Source organism: Aulonocara sp. 'chitande type north' Nkhata Bay, linkage group LG12 (genome assembly GCF_057382095.1).
Source record: "Aulonocara sp. 'chitande type north' Nkhata Bay isolate Kocher_YH1m ecotype deep benthic linkage group LG12, A_spYH_male_GT1.1, whole genome shotgun sequence".
Lineage (NCBI taxonomy): Eukaryota > Metazoa > Chordata > Actinopteri > Cichliformes > Cichlidae > Aulonocara > Aulonocara sp. 'chitande type north' Nkhata Bay.
The window spans coordinates 32,032,784-32,053,415 of record NC_141355.1 but is presented as its reverse complement, the minus strand read 5'-3'; the positions used below and the strand labels follow the sequence as shown (position 1 = coordinate 32,053,415).

Here is a 20,632-nt window from a genome sequence, read left to right as displayed (position 1 = left end):
AAAACACAAAATTCATTCTATGCCTTTACTTGAGTACTGCTCATGAAAAGTCACCACTGTGGGTCCTCTTGGCACTACATGTGGTCAACATTTATACATATATGGAAGATGGGTTCCAAATTGAAATTTTACATACAGAACACATTAACATAAATCACACTAACAAAAAACAAACTGCCCTCCGTGTCCTGAACGAGGTTTACACAAAATAATACATTTGAGTCACAGCTAGTATTTGTCCCCCCTCCCCCCACATGAAGTGTACAGGAATAATTTTATTTCCATCATTTTTTCAATTTTCCATCTTCTTTGACTTTCCACAGCATCAGCTCCATACAGGCAGTAGCATCTTCTGCAGTGTCATGGCCACAAACTAAGGGGGGAAAAAAAAAAAAAATCTTTTAAAAAAAAATCAATGCAACTGAAGTCAGTATCTTCAGGAATAAATCTGATATCTGCTGCATGAGTCTGTGGCATTTAATGTTATAATAAGTCATATTAATAAGTCATCTTTATTTGGAATGTAATGATATTATAGTGACAGAAACCATTTGCATAGTGGTAACCCACCACTCTCTTGAATGATCCTTCTGAGGTATTCAGCTGTGAGCTTGTTGAGGGTCAGTTTGTGAGGGGGGCCCAGGCGGTGGGGAAAGACTACCGATGTATCCACCACCATCCCGTGGAGCAGCTGCAGTAAACAGGAAGATATCTCAAGCTTTTCTTATAGGTTCAAACTTGATAAATTACTCTGTTTTACTTTCAACATGAACTATAGCTACAGCATATGAACAAAATCTGGAGAAGTAACCAGTGAATCTTACTGCCCAAAACACTTAAAGAGGATATATAAGCTGAAGCTGAAATGGGGCCCAGCAGTACTTTCATGTAATACCACTTTGTGCCATAAAATGGTGCAGTGACTCAATGTAGCATGCTCTCTGCCCTGAAAGATGTAGGAAATATAATGGAGAGTCAGAGGAAGTACTGGCCTTCTAGTCAAAGGGACAGGTTGGTGGCCCCGTCATCACCACTAGATCCTCCCAGAACAACACCATGCTTCGTTCAGGAGAAAATAACTCTGGAGCAGCTTTCAGAGCAGCTTTACAGAGTTTGTCGTTTTTGTTTTGTTTTTTTAATGAGACTACTTCCCGTTTCTACCAGTTCATATATGTTTGCTAAGGTAGCTTTTTGTGAGAAACTTTTCATACAAAAACAATTCCTTTATGTGATTTGCTTAAGTCAGGGCAAATGGTGACTTTTTTTGTATGTAGCTCCCAACTTGAGAGGGGTTGGGAACTACATTACATTAAGACTTTCCAGTAATGTGCTGCCACCTGCTGGTGAAAACTAGATAAAAATTTGGTTTGGGTAATTAGAAATACAGTGGTCCCTCGCTATAACACCTGTTTTGCTGATTTTTTGTGTGTGCAATTTTGCGGGCTTTTTTTATTTTATTTTATTTTTTATTAAATTTAAACAGCACTTTGTGTTCCGCGTCCTGATTAGCTGTAGACCATTGTCAATCCCGTGCCGTGTCTGCTGTCCAGTAGAGAATGCGTTCAGCTTGTCAAATTTACATAAATCTTCAATTTCTACCAGTGTGACTAAAGTGCTGTACTTTGTTGTTTGCTGGGGAGAAAACTTACAAACATAATATCAATGAAATGTTTTGCACTGTCAAAGGCACCTGCAGGGGCCGTTGGTTTCATTCTATAATACTGGACTTATTTTTCTACAAAGGTTTTAAGTTTGAGAGTGTTTAAACAAGAGGAAAAAGTGAAAATGTTCATGCCTGTCTAAGAAAAGTGTATAAAGTGTGTAGTGAGGGGTTTTACAGCCTTAAAACATCTATAATAATTGTAAAAATTAAAGTTGGCTACGTCGCAGATTTCACCTATAATGTAACTGCCGCGATAAATGAGGGACCACTATAGTGCAATTAAGATGGTCAAAATAAAATACTTTTGGAGGACATCTGAGAGAAATGAAGTGAAATTACTGTATTATGACATTTGGACCCTTTTGTCCAAATGTCATACAAAAAATTAAATCTAGGGTATACAAGACAACCAGACCATGATGTAGTTTCAATATCAGTTGGTCTCTGTCAATTATGTGTTTGAAATAAGTTGCCGGTCAAAAGTTTAGAACACCCAAATTTCTCTATTATTTACTGCAATTTATGTTGTTCAAGTTCAATGAACAGGTTGAAATGGTACAAAGGTAAGTGTTGAACTGCCAAAGGTTTTAAATAAAAAAATTAAAAAAAAATTAAAAAAAAGGAAGAAAGGTTTCCCAAAACTGAAAAATAATGTCCATTTCAGAATTCTACAAAAAGGCCTTTTTCAGGGAACACAAAATGGGTTAATAATTTAAAGCGGTTCTACAGCAGTGGAGGTTGATCAGGCCTTGAAAGCTAGAGGTGTTCCAACTTTTCTGGATTAGTTACAACTATCCTGTCTGCATAAAAGCAGTGTTGGAACACACTGTGATACCATACCCTCATGAGCATCAGCTGAACAGTTTTGTGCTGCAGAAAGTACTGTGTTCCTACAAAAATGGTGAGAAAAAGGCAATTAACAATGGAAGAGGGACAGACCATCATAACACTTAAAAATGTAGGTCTTTCCTACAGAGAAGTTGCAAGGAAAGTCAAAATGTCAGTGCGTACAGTTTCCTTTACCATCAAAAGGCACTCAGAAACTGGAGAAAAACTGGCAGAAAGAGGTCTAGCAGACCCAAAGCCACAACTGAATCAGAGGACAAGTTTCTGAGTGTTAACAGCTGATAGGCTGCTCAAAGGACATCAGCTTCAAACACAGCTTAATAGTGGTCGTAGTATTTAAGTCTCAGTTGCAACTGTGAAGAGAAGACTTCAAGCTGCACGTTTGACAGGACCAATTGCAGCAAGAAAGCCATTGCTGAGATTTCAGAATAAGACAAAGAGGCTTGGCTGGACCATGAAACACTGCCATTGGACTACTGAAGACTGGAAGAAAGTATAATGGATTGATGAAAATGGATTTGAAATCTTGGCTTCATCACACAGGATCTTTGTACACCATTAAGTAGGTGCAAGGATCGTTCCACAGTGGTGGCATCAACTGTCAAACATGGAGGAAGTGTGAAGGTCTGGGACTTTTTGCACCCAGAACCAAAACAGCTACCACAGGGTTTTGCAGCACCATGCAGTACCCTCTGGTATGCGCCTAGTTGGTCAGAGGTTCATCCTACAGCAAGATAATGACCCAAAACATAGTTCCAAGCTACGCTAGAAGTACCTCAGGAGAACGAACAGGGTTGTAAGCTTGAAGACATGGAGTGGCCAGCACAGCCTCCAGATTTAAACCCCATCAAGCTGGTTTGGGATGAACTGGACAAAAGGGTGAAAGCAAAGCAACCTACAAGTGCCACACATTTATGGGACAATACCACTTTTTTTTTTTTTTTAATGTCCGATACCGATATCATAAATTTGAATATCTGCCGATACCGATATGAATCCAATAGTGTATTTCTTAATCAATAAAACTATTTTTTTAATATCTTGCTGCATTTTGTATAAGTTCATACTCAAGTTTTAACTAAAGCTATTCTGTTAAACCTGTATGCAAAACATACACTGCACCCCAAATATTTCATAGTTCAGCAAAACTGATCAATCTAATACACTTAAACCTGCAACCACCTCCCTATTCTGGTATTTTAAAGAGTACTCAGAAATATTAAGCACCCTCCGTCTCGTGATGCTTAATCGACATAATCAACTTTAATTTAACTCACGCATAAAAAAAAAAAAAAAAGCTCAGAAATCGATTATTTTTCCACAATAATTAAATAGCTTCAACATCTTACTTCAACAGAATTGCAGACTGCACAGATGGTACATTTCTGAAGGAAAAAGTACTAGCTTACTAGGGTATATTAGACTTATTAGTTACTATATACAGTAATGGACTTCTATACATTTTACATCAGATTAAAACTTTGGTTGTAAGATTCAGATAATTATTTATTAAAGCGAGACATTTTAAATGAGAATAAGAAAGAAAAGTATTTCTTTGTGCCCTTTCCCTGTTAATGCCCTACCTGGCCCCCCCGGCTAAACTTTGCTAGACCCGCCCCTGCACAGTAGAAAAGGATCCTGGTGCTGGTTTCCTCTTTCTGGTACAAAGTGGGCGATAAACTTACAAGAGAGACGAACTCGCGACAGAAAAGCCGATCAGCTGATTATTGATCAGTTTCATGATTGAAGAGAGGCAGTCGCTCCATATTTCGGTTGTTAAGCTTAACGTGGGAATGCTTTACAAACATCCAGAGATGAACTTACACACTTGCTTTACTTCTCTCTGGGATAACTTTCTCGGAGATGAAATGCCGGTTTGGTAGCGAGGCTCCAAATGCTCAACCTGACCACAGACAGGTCTCACACGCCACAGCCGCTCTATCACGTGACGCATACTGCTCCGACGAGTTACGCCATGTCGCAAGTTTTCTGAGGTGCTTTTGTGATATTTAATGGATCGGATTACATTTTTTATTTCTCTCCGATATCCGATCCAGTAATTTAGGTACCGATACGCAATATCGGATCGGTCCATCTCTAGAAAGAACGCAATGGGTGTGTTCAGCTGTTATATCTCCCAAAAGTGGCTACTTTGATGAGTCAAAAATTTAGAATACATTTGGGTCTAATAATTTATTCCTTGATTTCTTTTTTGACTCCAATTGTTTGTTTCTACTATGCTTTCATTTCAGACGGCAATGAGACATTAAATTGCATAATTGTCAATAAAAAATTTTTTTTTTTTTTTAAAAAACCCTGAAATTAGTATTGTAAAACCAATAGGTTTTTTTTTTTGTTTTTTTAAGAACACCCAGTAGTGTATAGCATCTTATCCAATCGAATAGCTCGGAAGGTTGTAAAGGTAACATTTTTCTAAAAACTTGAAAATCCTAGGTCTTTTCATAATAGCTGACCTCTGACCTTAATGTTGAGGCCACGGGGTTTCAAAGTCTTAAAATATTATTAACAAATTCACCTATGCATGTATTTGAAAACCCTAGGTGACTTCTTTCTTGATTTATAACATTTACAAGATTTTCAGAAAATCTGATGTTAAGGTCACTGGGATTCAAACATTCAGATTTTTAATAGCTACACCTAGGGTATCAATTTCAAACTCCTACGTTGCCTCAATCTCGAATTACTCAATTCACAAACTGTGTCCACGCTGCCTGTCCAGCAGGGTGTTGAAAATACCCCATCACTTTTTTTATTTTTATAAAACCGCCTGGGTGGTAAGAAATGCCTTATGTAGTTACAGAGTTGTTCATTCAATAAGTGTTCTAAAAATCTTTCATTGATTAATCTAAAGAGACAAAGGGAGTCCTTGCAGTCCCCATGTGCTGCACAAAGGGGAATCTAATTGAGATTCTCTCAATAACAGTTGCTACAAACTTCTTCCATGGTTCTAGTTTAAAACAAAAAGCTATCCAGATGAACCCTCAATGAACTCACTAGAACCATTACATCAGTGTCTCGGTGAAGTTAAATCCTGGATGGCCTCTAACTTTCTTAACTTCAATGAGAACAAAACCGAAGTGATAATTTTTGGACCAAGTGGCAATCCCTTTTATCAAATCGCATGCCAAAAATTTGGTCTTTTATTTGACAGCAATTTCACCTTTGAAAAACAGATTAGCTCAGTTGTACAGCAGTCCTTCTTCAAACTGAGGCTTTTATCTAAGGTGAGATCACTTTTATGTTTTAAAAGCTTTGAACTGGCGATTCATGCTTTTATTACATCCCAGCTGGACTATTGTAACTCCTTATAAGCTGGAGTTAGCCAGACCTGCCTGGCAAGACTGCAGTTGGTCCAGAATGCTGCAGCTCGTCTTCTGACACGCACTAAAAGACGTGAACATATTTCCCCCGTACTTGCCTCTCTTCATTGGCTCCCTGTCCACTTCAGAATTGATTTTAAAATTTTATTGTTGACTTACAAAGCCCTGAATGGACAGGCTCCCGGGTATGACCTCTTGCAGCCTTATGCGCCCTTTAGATCTCTTAGGATCAAGTGATCTTTTGTTTTAGCCATACCAAGGTCGAGGCTGGTTCATAGAGGCGATTGAGCATTTGCAGTCGTAGCGCCTAAGCTGTGGAATAATTTACCCCTACACATCAGACAGGCTCCTACTGTCAATCTTTTTAAATCTTATCTTAAAACTCATGCTGTATTAAAAGCCAGTAAATACAAATGTGAGTTATTTGTTCATTTATATTTGATGTTTGGTATCAATATTATCAGGTATTTTACTAGGCATTTTGTATTCTTGTACAGGACTTTAGTCAACATTCCTGTTGTAATTAAATGTGCTATATAAATAAATAAATAAACTATAACTATAAGGACTGCAGCTGTAAAATGTGGAATACGCTGTGCACTTAAAAAAATAAAAATAAACAAGAATATGTGTGAAAAGGGAAGTCAAGAAGTCACCTTGAGTAAACAGAGGTCTGTTTCCAGGCAGTGTCCAACCAGAACGGTGTCAGCATTTATGAAGCTCAACAAGGTCTCCTGGACATCTCTTAGAGAAGCATGGTGACCCTTCACATCTTCCTCACTAACACCTGAAAATCTGGACAAGTAATGTGTCACATGGGCTCTAAGCACAGCTGCACTGGTCTTGTTAGCTTCATTCCATCATCCTCATCATGTGTGTCATAAAGCAAAAAATCTTCCCCATCTTTGAAATAATGGCTAAACCTTGAACTTAGCATTGACTAAATTTCCATTATACAGAACAATTTTCAGACTGCTGCCACACTTCTGTAATAACAGAGCGAGTTCGTATAGTTTATGTAGTGCACAGAGATATATTATCACATTACCTGGTGTTATAGTCAATGACCTCATTTTCAGGTTTAACAAAGGTGTCGTATACAACTTCCAGACTCGAGTTGACCACTGTCACTCTGGATAACTCCAAACCATGAACGGTGTAGCACTACAAAAGCAAACACATGTTTTCATTGCAAACTGATTAAAAACAAAAATCAAACTTCAGAAATCTTTTTCCACACCAACAAATTCTGACATAAAGCCCATGGGCACAAGAGTTAAAGGTAGAGTATATAGTGAGGTGAGGCTGTTTATTCTGTTAGTGTAGCTTATAAAACTATCTATTTAACTGCACATTTTAATAAAGCCACATGTAAATCCCCAAATCCAACATCACCATTTCACAATCCAAGGAATAGACACCAGGACAGCTCCTGTCTGAGGGACCCCGGGAGATGGTAGACACAAACCCATCTAGGCTGAGGGCATCATGGACATGTAACTGGTTGACAAAACAAAGTGGTCCTGGTACATATGAAATATTTGACAAGAATTCCTTTAACTCAGAGGACTTTTCCTTCCCCTTTTTACCTTAAACACTTGACATCCAGGGGCTCCCATGACTCCCTGACAGCAGCTGTAGCGAGTTTCCACTCCACCGGGCACTGGAAAATTTTATTAAAGTTTTAAAAATGTACCAATGCTTAAAAACTGTTACTGCACAGCCCTCAAGTCTTCAGGTTGCTTTGAGGCTGCTGCTTACAAAAGGAGAGCTTTGAACTAGTATCAGTATGGTGCTCCTAAAAAGATGGTCTACTAGGACGGTGCGCACCTTCAAGCATGTTTATATAGCACATAGATTTAACATTTAGATGGTGAAAAGACACCAGTCAAAATATTTTATAAAATAGTCAAGAATAACCTGGTAATGGTTTCTAACCTCTATTCTCAACTCCTTTCCCATAATGGTAGTTGCATTCCTCCTTGCGAATGTGTTTGCCACTTTGGCTCACAGAGTATGTAGCACCACAGCGACAACAGATCCTCTTCAGTGCTTTTAACAAATAAAATACAACACTTAACAGAGAGAACCAACCCAGAGTCCAAATACTTTAGTCAAGCATGCCCTCTAGTGAAATAATATAGAAATACCAGGGAGCATGGTTGGATATTTCCACTTACCATCTGGACTAACTTTCTTTTCAGCAAAAAGAACTGCAGAACCACATTTCTCTGGGTGTTGAACAGGATAGTTACTCTCAATTAGCTTTTCATCAGTCAAAATATAATCCTTCAGACTCTCATACAATGCCATGTCATCTGCTGGAATAATAAAAACACTCATAAACTGTCAAAATATTTAATAATTATAAAGTCTACATTTGTACAAAGGAAACTAATGCTCACAATTTCCTTTAAACTTTGTTGGGTTAAGAGGCATGTTCCCTTTCCGTTTTTGACTGTAGACTTTGTTTTCATCTGCAAAACAAATATTTAAATGTCCGTTATATACCAGATCAAAACATCTGTTTATTATTATCTTTTTTTAAGTCAAAAAAACTCAAGATATATCAAAAACAATAAGCACAAAATTACAATTACGAGATATTCATACCAATTATAATGTGGTTTATCTAGTAGCCCATTCATCCCTTTTAACACTCTAATCAGACAGGTAATTGATTTCTGAAAGACCCTACTTGAGGAACTGTATCCAGTCCCCCCCGTAGTACATGTCCTTATTCCGAGGCCACCTATCAAATGTTTCAAGTATTTTTAGATTTCAGGAGTGTAGTATAATTTTCTTGCTAGTACTGTGAATGGGGAGATGTCGGTCCATCTGCTCTAAACAAGTACAGTTAGAAAGCAACAGGGAATTTCCTTATTTAAAGCCCTGGATAAGAATTTAAAATAAATTATCCCAAAAAGTCTGTAACACTGAATGAATTATCAATGAGTTGAACATTTTGACTATTTTATGTAATTCGGTGAACAAAAAGTACAATAATTGTACAGTGAATGAATTGTATGCCCAACATCTACAGAGATTCTGGAGATATTTTACAAACAGGTAATTTCCTACAGCTTTTTCCATGAAGTGCTCACCTTTAGCAGCAACAGTGCTTTGACTCTTCAGCCTCTTGAGTGCATTCACTGCAACACTCATATACTTGAGCTTGTTCACACTCCGATTGTACACGGTCTTCTCTTCAGCAAGAGCCTATCAACAGAAAGATCAGAGAAAAAAAAAAATACATACATATGTCTCTCTCTTTCCACACTAGAGTTTGTTACTGAGGAGGATTGTGACATATGCTCACCTTTTCAAAGGCATCATTAACATTGGGTGTCGTTTTGAGGAACTCCTCCGTAAACATGTTGACATACCGCTGTCTGACATCATGGGGCACTTTGTCTTTGGCAGCCTCACACTGCTGCTTCAGTTTTCGTTTAGCAGGCAACGGCTGTGGGGACAGAACCACATAATATTTATTAAGTGGGTTAAGCATTTCTAACTTGTACTGACGATCCAGGTTTAGTTGAAGTTCTTACCTTTGCAGAAGCTTGACCAGAATTTTGAGGAACAGTAGAAATAGTTGAACTTGAACGTAAAGATGCAGATGTAAAAGTAGAGTTTAGTAAAGGTTTGCGTGCAACAGCAGGAATGAGCACTGGTGCTGCCAGGCGGCATCGCTGCATAGGATGCATAGGAGTAACTGCATGTGGATGGTATGTTTGTTTTATAGCAAGGGCCCTTGTGTGAACCTGATTTATTGGAGTTAAAACTGGAGTAACTGGATTGGAATTGGAAGAAATGGGCACAGGGAAGGCACCGTCTGGAAGGATCAAATGCAAGTTGTTGCCCACTTCAATAACAGCTGGTCCCAAAGGTATATAGTTCACAAAAGCTATGGAACAGAAAAAATGTGTACTGAGGAAAAGCTAGTAAGAGCATACTCATACTAGACATGGTTTACTTGTACTGTGCCAATAATTTAAAAAAAAAATACACAACTTTCACAGAAGTTTAAGAAAGGATGATAGAGCTACACAGAGCAATGCAAGTATGCTTTAGTGATAAAACTTTCTATATCAAACACAAAAATACAATTTCAATGAAGTGCTTTCATTTGTTTATTGGAATGGTTTTTGTATACATTATTGTATATACATATGTACCTACATTGTTTGCACTTCAGATTAGATGCCAAACTGCATTTCATCTTTTGAGTTATACTATCTCAATGACAGTAATCTGGATCTAATCTAATTTACACGTTATCATGCTCTTGCATTTTTTATTCTTAATGTGTCTAAGAACTAAACAATCATCACTACTACTGCCAACAGATACTTACCATTGCGCACAGGCTGGAGGGTTGCAGGGTTTTGAGTTAAAACAGAAGGTGTAAACTGGGTCTCTGGTTTCTTCTGAGAGGTGGAGGAAACAAAAGCCTGCCCACCTTTAACTGAAGCAGTCGGAGTGGAGGCTCTCTGCTGAACCTGCTGGGTTTTGGAACTGACAGAGGGTCTAGAGCCATATCCTGAAGTTACTGGCTCACAGAGTGGAACCAAAACCTGCGGCTGAGGCCTGCTCTTAGCTACTGGCTGCTGCACAGAGGAGGTCATTCAAAACACATGCTTAACTTTGATTATGCAATCCTTGGTAAAGATTAGTCAACTTACATCATGTCACAACAGATCTTAAGAAAAAGGCCACGACTTCTAGTGAGTCATTATGGACATAAATGGCCAACCCTACTTTTTAATGTTCCTGAGTGTGACCTTTCATCTGCCAAGCATGGTGATTTTTTTCCCCCACATTTCTGTCATATTATTTTTAATACGTTATTCAATTAAAATTTGTTATCATTATTAAAAACTACTAGGTTAGGCTTGGGTATTAAAATACTGTTTAGGCAATAAAAACAGTGTTTTGGATTTTAAAAAAGACATCTCCTGTCTTTAAAAAACACATTTTGCTATGAGACTGGACTGTACCTACCTCTGTTTGTTTGGCTTCATGAGCCACTCTTTTCCTTCCTGGTAATCCCTTGGGTGTGACATTTACCTCCATCTTCTCTGCATCCACAGCCCCTAACTAAGAAATACAAGGGGAGAGAAAAAAATCTTTATATTCTCAAAAGAATTTCTTCATAATGAATTTGCAGTCTCTACAGGCTACTTACATGTGCACCAGGAGTCTCTTCAGTTCCCTTTTCCTCATTGTTTGCCTCCATGAAGATCCTGTAGCATTCCTCCATTGGGTCGCTGTCTGAGAGCTCCATTCCTGAATGGTTGAGCCCTTCCTCCTCCTCTTCATCAGAGCTGGAGTTGATTAATATGATCTCTTCAGTATTTACCGTCACCAAATTCTGCTCAGAACACGGTTCGGCTCCGAGTTGTGAGCTGACAGAAGTTGACAAAACATGCCGACCCTCAAACTCGCTGTTCTCCGACCCTTGTTCTGCTTGCTCTAGAGGCAGGTTAGGACCGTCAGCAGCTATTCCCTGTGTCTGTCCTGACATTTTGCTTGACTTTTTCTGGTTTCCTATCACTGCTGAGGGTGTACTTTTTTCAGAACAGCTGTGACTTTGAACTCTGTCCTGAGGCACTTGCCTGCGTGATGAGTTAGAGGCTGGAGATTTACAAAAAAGTAAATTCCTGGGTGTCTCCTGCTGATTAATTTTCTCAAAGATACTGAGCAGGTCACACTGAGGATTGTTCAGGTTGTGATCTTGTTGTTCGGGGATCTTCTCCAATACAGATTTGGTAATTTTTTGACATTCATTTACAAGGTCTTCTGGACTTTCTGCTAAGTCCACTACATTGCCACCATTTTTTAGATCTTCAGACTCTTTGTCAGCAAGTATAGTTAGTAAATCTTGACTGTTTTCAACATAATGATGAGTTTTATTTGAATCTGATGAAGACAGAGGTATTTTATAGTGTCGTGATGGAGAATCAGGTAAATTAGGTTCTTTTTTTTCCTCCGTTACCTCCACTGCTGTCACCTGAGAGGATTTACCTGCTACAGACTTAGCAGTTCTCTGACCAGTTTTGTCAGGAGAAGGAGGAACATCAATAATTAGGTCTTCACCTTCAGAAGAAACATCAAGTGCCTCCGGAGATGGTGATCGGGAAATCGGAGCCTGATACGCAAATGGTTCTTTATCAATACATGGGGCAGTGTTTTTTGGACTTTTGTCTTTTACTTGTCTACTTTTCAACTTCTGGTCCTTTGTCAATGAGCTGAAAGAGAGCAAGTCTGCAGAAAAGTTAGACAGTGGGTCATACTCCAAATCAGTCCTCGGTTTTGAGTTGTCAACCACATACTTCTTTCCTCGCTGGTGTGCTTTAGTAAAATCTGTGCGAGACGATGGCCCATAAGCTTTTCTGTCTACAGTTTTACTCTCACGCTTGGAAGCAGGCCTGTTGTTTATGCGGTCTGCTTGTACAGTCTGGTAACGTGACAGTCGCATCCGCTCTTGCTCCACCTCATGCCTTACAGATTCAATCTCCTTGTTGATCCGCTCCAGCTCATGAAGGCAGTCATCTCCACAGCCCGTATAAGGCCTCTGTTCTTCTGTTCAACGTGAATATGAAACAGGATAAGTATTTACTTAAATGTAAGTGACAGCTTGATAATTTGCCATTTAGTTTTTGTGCTATTTGATGTGTGAAGATCCTATCGTGCCCCTTTAGTGACAAAATAGAACTTTTAAAGAACACAAGGTAGATGGTAGAAGTTGTTTTTTTTTTTTAAGAAAACACTTGTCCTTACACCTGTAACGTTAAAACCCTTTTAATCGATTTAAAAGCTTCTTATAATTCCCAGGGTTTATGGGGTTTTTCTTAAACAATTAAACCTTTTTAACAGGTAAAACGGCAAGCTAATGCACAAGCTGTTCGAAGTCAGTTGGCATAGTTGAAGCACTGACCTGTGAAGTCCACTTTGGATGATTCAAATGAGACAGCAAACCAGTCCCGCGCCTGCTTTGTAGGATGTTTGTATAAACAGTGAGGCCGCTCACAACGCCCATGTTGTGAGAAGGGACAGTTTATATCAGCAAAAAAGCCCGAAGAAGGAAACATTAGCTACTTTCCGCACTTTTTTTCCTCAGATTTTTTTTATAATTAACAAACGGACGTTAGCAGTTGAAGCCTCCGACATCAGGTGACGTCAGCCTTGTTTATATACGTTGTGGTCAGGTCGCGTGACGACTGTCGAAAAACCTATTTTAATACCTTCAAATAACACAGTATTCCGTAACATTTAAAATTTTGATTTTATTTATTGTGTTTGTAAATTTAAAAAAAATGCATTTATAGAAACTTTTTTTGGTAGTTGCTGCGTTGCAGTAACCCCTCCATGTCGAGAGATGGCAACGTTGCACGTAACTGAATTGGGACCTACAATGAAAGAACTATTACGACAACAACAGCAGCAGTAGTTGTAGCAGTCTATATTTCAGCAAAATGTATTACATTTACGAGCTTTGAGATGGAAAACAGCGAGGATGAGGAGGATGAAAACGAGTGGAGGAACAGTTTCGTGGATTCACCGACACATAGCCCCCCTGCTGCTGCTGCTTCAGGTAAACTTGGAAACTTAAGCTAGGCAGTCTGTAACTGAAATCTGACAGTTGCTCTTTGCTTTCATATGACTTTCAGAGTTCGAGATATGGTAACTGTTGTACATATAATGTGTGTTTCAGGACCAAGCATCAGTAAAACGCGAGTACCTGCACACAAAGTCATTTTGCATTTTGACCTGGACTGCTTCTATGCTCAGGTGGAAATGATCAGAAACCCTGCACTGAGAGAAGTCCCGTTAGGTAAACTTGCATGCTATAAAAGCTGCAAAAGAAAAAAGTGTAAAAAAACATTTGTGCCAAAGCTTCCAAATGACTCTCATATCATCAGGTATACAGCAGAAGTACATCATAGTCACCTGTAACTATGTGGCAAGGGAGAGGGGTGTCAACAAGCTGATGTCTGTGACTGATGCTAAGGAGAAATGTCCTGAGCTGGTGCTGGTTAAAGGAGAAGACCTCACACACTACAGAGAGATGTCATATAAAATGACAGGTAAGCAGTGTATCACACCAGTGTGACATGAAAATAGTGCTCTGTAGTAAATAAAGTAATTTTTGTCGTAGTGTGCAGTATGATATTAAAGTGTACTCTGAGAAAATGAAATTGTAGTTGCTGCAATAAAAGAAGCTTGGAAGGTCAGGCTAAACATGGAGATTAAGGTCGCACCATAGCAATCAGGTTGGACTTTGGTCCACTGCAGCATCTTAATTCTTTTCTTTTTCAGCCATTCTGCTGTAGATTTGTGCTTGGAATTATTATGATGTTGATAACCCAGTTTTAGCCAGGCTTTTGCTGTATTTTGCTGTGTATGCTATATTTTACTCTAAAATACTTTGGTATACAGAGATGTTCGTGGTCAGCTCAGTGACTCCAAGATGTCCAGGTTCTGTGGCTGCAAAACAAGCCCAGATTAGCACCATGCTTGACAGCTGGTATAAGATGTTTGTGCTAATATGCTGTTTCTGTGATTTACAGCCAAATATTTCCGCTTTGGAAAAAAATAGTCATCCTTGATTTGTGCCGAATGCTTTTTATAGAGGTTGTCACACTTAGTGATGAAAAAATAATCAGCTGCATTTGATTTGCAGTCCTGTAAAAACCTTTCACATGACTGAAAGATGTGGGTAACAAGAGGGCCTTGCTGTAACTTCTTTTGACTAGCCATTTATGCCAGATGGTGACGTGACCCTTAAAGTTTATCTGGGATGCCGTTTTTCTCCGGTGACTAGTGTTTGTTTCTATGACATGGATTTATTTTCAGCTTGTAGCAAGCAAATTAGATAGTGAGCTGCTTAAAGCAACAAGATATCAAATTTTGGAGTCGGTCTCTTAAAGAAAATCATGATTTGGTCAACTTTTAAATTCCACAATTCATAATGAAAACAACCCTTTTTGACTAAACTGCTAAAATCTCTAATTCCTACATTTCAGCAATTGTTTTACTCAAGAATGTAAACTGTTTTTAACCCACTGTTTGGTTCACCACCCTGCTGGTGTTCCTTGTTGGTTATTAGAAACTAAATGGAATTGATGTTTTCATCTGATAACCGTTTGTATATATTTACCTTTTCTTGTTTGCCATCCAGAGCTGCTGATGTCTTATTGTCCTCTCGTGGAAAGGCTTGGATTTGATGAAAACTTCATGGACGTCACTGAGATGGTAGAACAAAGGCTTGCACAGCTAGTGAAGTCTGAAGACTTTTCATTTAAAGGACACGTCTACAATCATCCAAGTAAGTCACATTTGTGCTTCTCAAGTGTAGATGTACATCTGGCCCACTGAAACTGGGAAATGGCTCGTAAAAATAGCTCAAACTCGTGAGATATTTGCATAGTGCTTTCAGTTTTGTTCTTCATGAACAACTCACCTGCAGATCCTAAACTGTATCGCGTGTGCTCATACCCACAGTTTTTCCCCTTCCTGTTCAGGTGCAGATGTTAAAGCCAGTAACTACCCAAGGTTGGCTTTAGGTTCACACATTGCAGCAGAGCTCAGAGAAGCCGTCCACAGCAAACTGGGCCTGACCGGCTGTGCTGGCATCGCCACAAACAAGCTGCTAGCCAAACTGGTTTCAGGCACCTTCAAACCCAACCAGCAAACCACTCTGCTCCCAGAAAACATCAGTGACATCATGGGCTGCCTAAGCAGTGTCCGCAAAGTGCCAGGTATAGATGCTCTAAAAGATAGTTAATCATCAGTAGATGGCAGGTAGGTGAACAGAAATGCATAACATGATATGCATCGAGATTGAGTTTTAATGAAGTATAGTTGTTACACTGTTGTCCTTAACATTTGGAGCATTTTTAATTAAAGATGCTTTTATCCAAAACTCACTGATGCATTTTTGTTGTGTGTCACATGTGTTAAATATGCCTGACAATATATTTTGTGGTGCCATCTTGTATTCTCAGGGGTGGGTCACCAAACTGCTAAGAGACTTCAAGCCCTGGGATTGGTCAGCGTAAAAGACTTGCAGCTGTGTCCTCTGAATGACCTGGCGAAGGAGTTTGGAAGTCCCACTGCTCAGCGTTTGAAGAATCTGTCCCTCGGTGTTGATGACTCACCTGTTACTTGTACTGGGGCCCCTCAGGTAGGATGCGACATCTGAGATTCCCGGTATCTAAGAAAGCTAAGGTCGGGAAGCTAAATGAGTTTTTCTTTTTTGTAGCTACAACCTGCATTTTTTCTGATGATCAGCAGGGAGCGGCTGCAGTATAAAGATTTATGAATAAATGGGTGTTTGCTCCATTTATTCAGGCCCCCATTTTTGCTGTGCAGAAACTCTTGCAGTACTACAAGATAAGAAACTATTGGAACTTAATTACTGCTATCTACAGCTTATATAGTGTGAGGTTGTATGTTTTTAAACACTTCACTGATAAATAAGTTTTAGTAGTATTCAAACAAAACATCAGTGACTTGGTTTTAATTTGGCGTTTTGAGTTTAAGCAATCCAGTTCAGTTTAGTGAACCATAGTTATTTAGTTTTAAAATATAGGGAAAAAATCCAGAAGTGACCTTTAAGGAAGCAGATGAAGAGTAAAAATGGAAGTTCATAAATAATATTGATTCCTGTGTTTTTAATATGTAAATTGCCTTAGAAATCCTTTAATTCTAGTCATGTTTGATGGGAAACGATTTTACATTTCTTGGCTGCATTGCTCTCCTCTTTATGTTTCAGTCTCTCAGTGATGAAGACTCTTTCAAAAAAATGTCCTCAACAAAAGAAGTTTCAGAGAAGACACAACAACTTCTGAGCAGTCTGGTTGAAAGGTCTGTTTTACCAGCTCAAAGCTGAATCGCCACAGGGGGATGGCTTCCTTAATCTTACCTTTGGTTTTATATTTGAAAGCAGGATGCGCAAAGACGGCAGGCAGCCTCAAACCTTCAGGCTCACAATCCGTAAATACACAACGACCAACAAGTGGTTCAGTCGGGAGAGCCGGCAGTGTCCGATCCCCAACCACATTGGACAGAAGATCAGCTCTGGTATGCTCACGTGTCAGGGAGAGCTCAGAATGATATCTGTAGAGGTTTTATCAGGTTTTTAATTTTCTGTGTGTATAAATTTTTGAAAAATGTGCTTCCACACTATAGTGGTTTACACATTTGCCTAAAGAGCAAGAGTTACCCACTCTGTCTATCCCTTGTCAATAATTAAATTTTGTTTTTTCAAAAATCTTCTCTCATAAATGTTTTACAGATCCTTTTCTTATGTTCTGTCACACATGTACTGCTAAATGGTAGATCCTCAAAATAAGATCATTTCTAGATGAGCCCTTTGATCCAACATTTCAGATTTCAGATTGCTCCAAATGCTCTGTTAAAAGCTGTTTATCATCCACTTAGAGTTTTACAATGTCACTCTGAGCAGATATCTCTATAAATGGTCATCACACAGGAGGCTCCTCCTCCTTCTGCTTAACAAAGCGCCTCCTTTTAGAGGAAAAAATAAGGTTTAGTTTGAACTGTGAAGCATGCAAAACTTCTCTAATAGAGTCAAAAAATAAAACGTAGCCAAAATATTAAACAATGTATACATTTTTTAAAAATATATTTGTCCTGGCTCTCTGCCTTTGAAAACTACATCCTTTTCCCCGAGATTTTGTCAGCATTCAGCAGTTTCCCCTCAGGCTAACTATAAATGAATATTCCTAGTTTCAGACAAAAATGTCAAGCACTCACTGTGCGCCTTTACCCAACACAAACAGGCTACGCTGGGAAGGAGCTTAACCTTGCAGACTTTAGTTGCTAAAGTTGATTTCTCAAGTCAAAATCAGAGCATAAATAAACTTTTTTGATTTTGAGTTTAAGTCGGTTTACAGTGATTTCTTGCTTTTTCGCTAAACAAAAACATAATGAAAAGCTTTAGTCATCCAGGTCTGACTATAACTAGAAGTCTAGATGTACCATATCTACTGAGCCTTTGTAATATCTGGTAATGTCTTCAATCACGTTAATTTAAATTAATCAGTTAATTAGTTGGTTAATGAAAGCAGTTAAAATCAGCTCAGTTAGGAAAACTTTCCATTAAAACAGTTTTTCTCTAATGCGTCTATAGGCAGCAGTGATGATGCTGTGATGCAGCTGCTCCCGTTGGCCATGAAACTCTTCTACAGGATGGTGGACTGCGGCGCCCCCTTCCACCTCACCCTCATTAACGTCTGCTTCAGTAATCTGCAGACCAGAGCAGCTGCCGTCACCGGGAAGGGCTCGATAACATCGTTCTTTTCACAGAGCACATCTCCCAAAAAATCCCAGGCCGTCTTATCGCAGTGCCAGGTAAAATGTAACGTGGCTTGTCAACACTGTTAGATAATCTTAGTTTGATTTTTCCATAAAAAGGAAAATGAAAGGGGTTGTAATAAAAAACATAGTAAAATCTTTTAACTGTAGCCTATAAAAGTGAATTTTTTTGGATTGCCCGCTAAGGCCTTCAGAATCACTCATAAAAACTGTTGGATCTGATTTCTGTCTGATTAGGGCTGCAAATAACTTTATTTTCTATCATATTAGTATATGAATTAATTAATTAATTATAAAATGTCAAACCATAATGGAAAAAAAACAAATCAGTCACTCTTAATATGTCTTATTTTGTCTCAACAGCCCAAAGAAATTAATTTTACCTTTCTTTGTGACAAGGAGAAGCTAGGACTTGACCATTTGTACAGTTTCTTAATTTTGTCTGAATGGCAGGAATTATTTATCATTTTCTTTCATTCCTATTACTAAGCGCCATTAGAGTTGCACTCGACAATTTCAATACTACGATTTGCAGTAGCTGGATCACTGAGGATCCACTGCCAGCATCCTAATGTTATAGACACCCAGAGGATTTTTGTCCATACTCTGATGGGTCAGAGATATTGAGCCAGCCATGGAAACCATGGCACATCACTATAGGCAAATTGATGTAATGAAATCATTGGATTTCCTGTTCTAAAAATATGCTACTGTAACCTGATTACCACCATTGGCAGTACTCCTCTTTCTTATTTGGCTGTTAGGGGCAAATATTTGTGGGTTTCTAAAAACACTCCAGAGCAACTTCAGGAGTTTTTCCTGACTTAAAATTAGCCTTTCAGGGTCAAGTATGGACGTAAGCACAACTAGTCATCATATTCTTGAGGCAATAAGTGTGTGTAACCATACGTAAGAGAGGTCCGCACATTATTTCTGGCCATGCTTGAGGAAATGAAAGCCCACTTAAAATATTACAACCCCTGCGATTTTCTTTTTAGGTAGCAACAAAACGTCTTTGTTAGGTGCCAAATTTATTATTCCGAAGAAAAACTGAACTGTGTTTAAATAAGTAATGACAGCTGAAACTTTCCTTCATGTTCTGCCTCAAAATGTCATTAAAGACATAATTTATCCAGATCATGTGGTCTGAGCTGATGGGCTTTCATGAAACATGTTTAACTTGAGTGGACTTCATATGTAACCAAACTCCATGAAAACGCTGCTTTGTGTTAGCAGTGGGAAGTCCTGAAAAATGTATTTAAGGCCATATTGGCTCTACTTTAAACATCATGATCATGAAATAGGTATTAAATTAAAGTCAAAGTGGTATTAGAAGGGTTCTTAAGAAATAATTAATGTTGGTCAGTAGAAAGGCTGTTCTTTCACACTGCCCAGTGACCTAATGCAGGATTTTTCTTTCCTGGAAGGAATGTGCTAGTACTCTGAATTTCCTCACTTCACTTTTGTTCCTCTTTCATTCTCCAGTGTGTTGATTCCTCTCAGGGTATTGATATGGATCATCAGTTTGGCACAGATGGCATGATTACTCAACACAATAAACAACCCGCCATACAAAGCTCTTCTAGTTCTTCTAGCTCTGAGGCACCATTACACGGGTTAAGATGGAAACAGAACTCTGCTGTCATTGTAGAAGAGACTCGAAATGCATCCTGCAGTACAGCTGGGTGCGACCCTGACGAAACTGCTAACGCTGTGACACGGTTGCCACCCAATGTTGACCCGGAGGTGTTCAAGCTTCTTCCAGAGGACATCCAGAAGGAGCTGTTATCTCCTGCTTATGTGAGCTCCCTGTACAGCACTTCTAGCAGCCAGTCAGGCACTGATGTCCCCAGCACATCAAAAAGCAAACTTCCTGAGACACTTACAGACTCAGAAAGTATTAGTGACACAAAAGATGCTGCAAACAAGTTGAACTCTTCCAACAGAGTGACCACCGTCAATCACCAGGGGAAGGCAGGTACAAGCGCATTCCCAGAAGAAGAAGTCATGGAAGAAGGGGGTCTGTCATTCCCCCGGTTATCTGACTGCGAGTTCCCGGGAAATGTGGACCCTAAGGTGTTTTCTGAGCTTCCGCCAGATGTTCAAAGGGAGCTGATGTCTGAGTGGAAACAGCAGAAGCCAATTCTGAAGACTTCCTCATCTAAGAAACCAGGAAAAAGCTTGATGTCCAAAGACAGAAAGGCTCCAGGAAAAGGCAGCCAGGCCAACAACTTGTTCAAGTATTTCAAACCCAGTTAGAAACTATGTCACGAAGATAAATGAAAGTTTTCTTGATGTTGGGTTGTTGAACAAACTGAGCAACTTTTCTTAAGTAATTTATAACCTAAATTGACTCAGATGACCTTGAATGTCAGAAAGTTTGTTTTTCTTAAGCATTAAATAATTGATATCTAATACTGTGTGATATCTTTACCGT

At 39.0% G+C, this 20,632-nt stretch overlaps 2 protein-coding genes across 7 annotated transcripts; one reads left to right on the top strand and one right to left on the bottom strand.

Moving 5' to 3' along the window:
* Positions 1–11: 11 nt before the first annotated feature.
* On the bottom strand, positions 12–13,053 carry LOC147317808 (uncharacterized). 5 transcript variants are annotated; one of them, XM_086315145.1, is made up of 16 exons: positions 12,791–13,053; positions 11,039–12,435; positions 10,855–10,950; positions 10,208–10,457; positions 9,402–9,757; positions 9,170–9,313; positions 8,955–9,069; positions 8,256–8,327; positions 8,031–8,171; positions 7,789–7,902; positions 7,440–7,513; positions 7,246–7,350; positions 6,899–7,014; positions 6,507–6,645; positions 571–691; positions 12–373 (listed from the first exon to the last, which is right to left on the bottom strand). In XM_086315145.1, the coding sequence occupies exons 1-16, from the start codon at positions 12,942–12,944 to the stop codon at positions 285–287; spliced, it is 3,483 nt and encodes a 1,160-aa protein (XP_086171271.1). In that variant the 5' UTR covers positions 12,945–13,053; the 3' UTR covers positions 12–284. The 5 variants fall into 5 exon arrangements, with proteins under 5 accessions (XP_086171271.1, XP_086171268.1, XP_086171269.1 ...); XM_086315142.1 differs by having other exon boundaries at positions 10,208–10,460; positions 12,791–13,052; XM_086315143.1 differs by having other exon boundaries at positions 8,031–8,168; positions 10,208–10,460; positions 12,791–13,052.
* Positions 12,380–20,610, top strand: poli (polymerase (DNA directed) iota). 2 transcript variants are annotated; one of them, XM_086315149.1, is made up of 11 exons: positions 12,380–12,478; positions 13,198–13,447; positions 13,568–13,687; positions 13,776–13,940; positions 15,035–15,181; positions 15,378–15,614; positions 15,861–16,039; positions 16,631–16,722; positions 16,805–16,938; positions 18,011–18,231; positions 19,681–20,610. In XM_086315149.1, the coding sequence occupies exons 2-11, from the start codon at positions 13,354–13,356 to the stop codon at positions 20,452–20,454; spliced, it is 2,163 nt and encodes a 720-aa protein (XP_086171275.1). In that variant the 5' UTR covers positions 12,380–12,478; positions 13,198–13,353; the 3' UTR covers positions 20,455–20,610. The 2 variants fall into 2 exon arrangements, with proteins under 2 accessions (XP_086171275.1, XP_086171274.1); XM_086315148.1 differs by lacking the exon at positions 12,380–12,478 and having other exon boundaries at positions 12,780–13,447.
* Positions 20,611–20,632: the final 22 nt, after the last annotated feature.

What these genes read in the sequence shown, in the direction of transcription:
- poli (XM_086315149.1), top strand. Translation starts at nt 13,354, where the DNA reads ATGGAAAACAGCGAGGATGAGGAGGATGAAAACGAGTGGAGGAACAGT. An exon ending in GATGTCATATAAAATGACAG is followed by an intron (nt 13,941 to 15,034) that starts GTAAGCAGTGTA and finishes TTTGCCATCCAG; the next exon opens with AGCTGCTGATGTCTTATTGT. An exon ending in CTTGTACTGGGGCCCCTCAG is followed by an intron (nt 16,040 to 16,630) that starts GTAGGATGCGAC and finishes TTTATGTTTCAG; the next exon opens with TCTCTCAGTGATGAAGACTC.
- LOC147317808 (XM_086315142.1), bottom strand. Translation starts at nt 12,944, where the DNA reads ATGTTTCCTTCTTCGGGCTTTTTTGCTGATATAAACTGTCCCTTCTCA. An exon ending in GAAAGGAGTTGAGAATAGAG is followed by an intron (nt 7,514 to 7,788) that starts GTTAGAAACCAT and finishes AAAATTTTCCAG; the next exon opens with TGCCCGGTGGAGTGGAAACT. An exon ending in GTCATTGACTATAACACCAG is followed by an intron (nt 6,646 to 6,898) that starts GTAATGTGATAA and finishes TTACTTGTCCAG; the next exon opens with ATTTTCAGGTGTTAGTGAGG.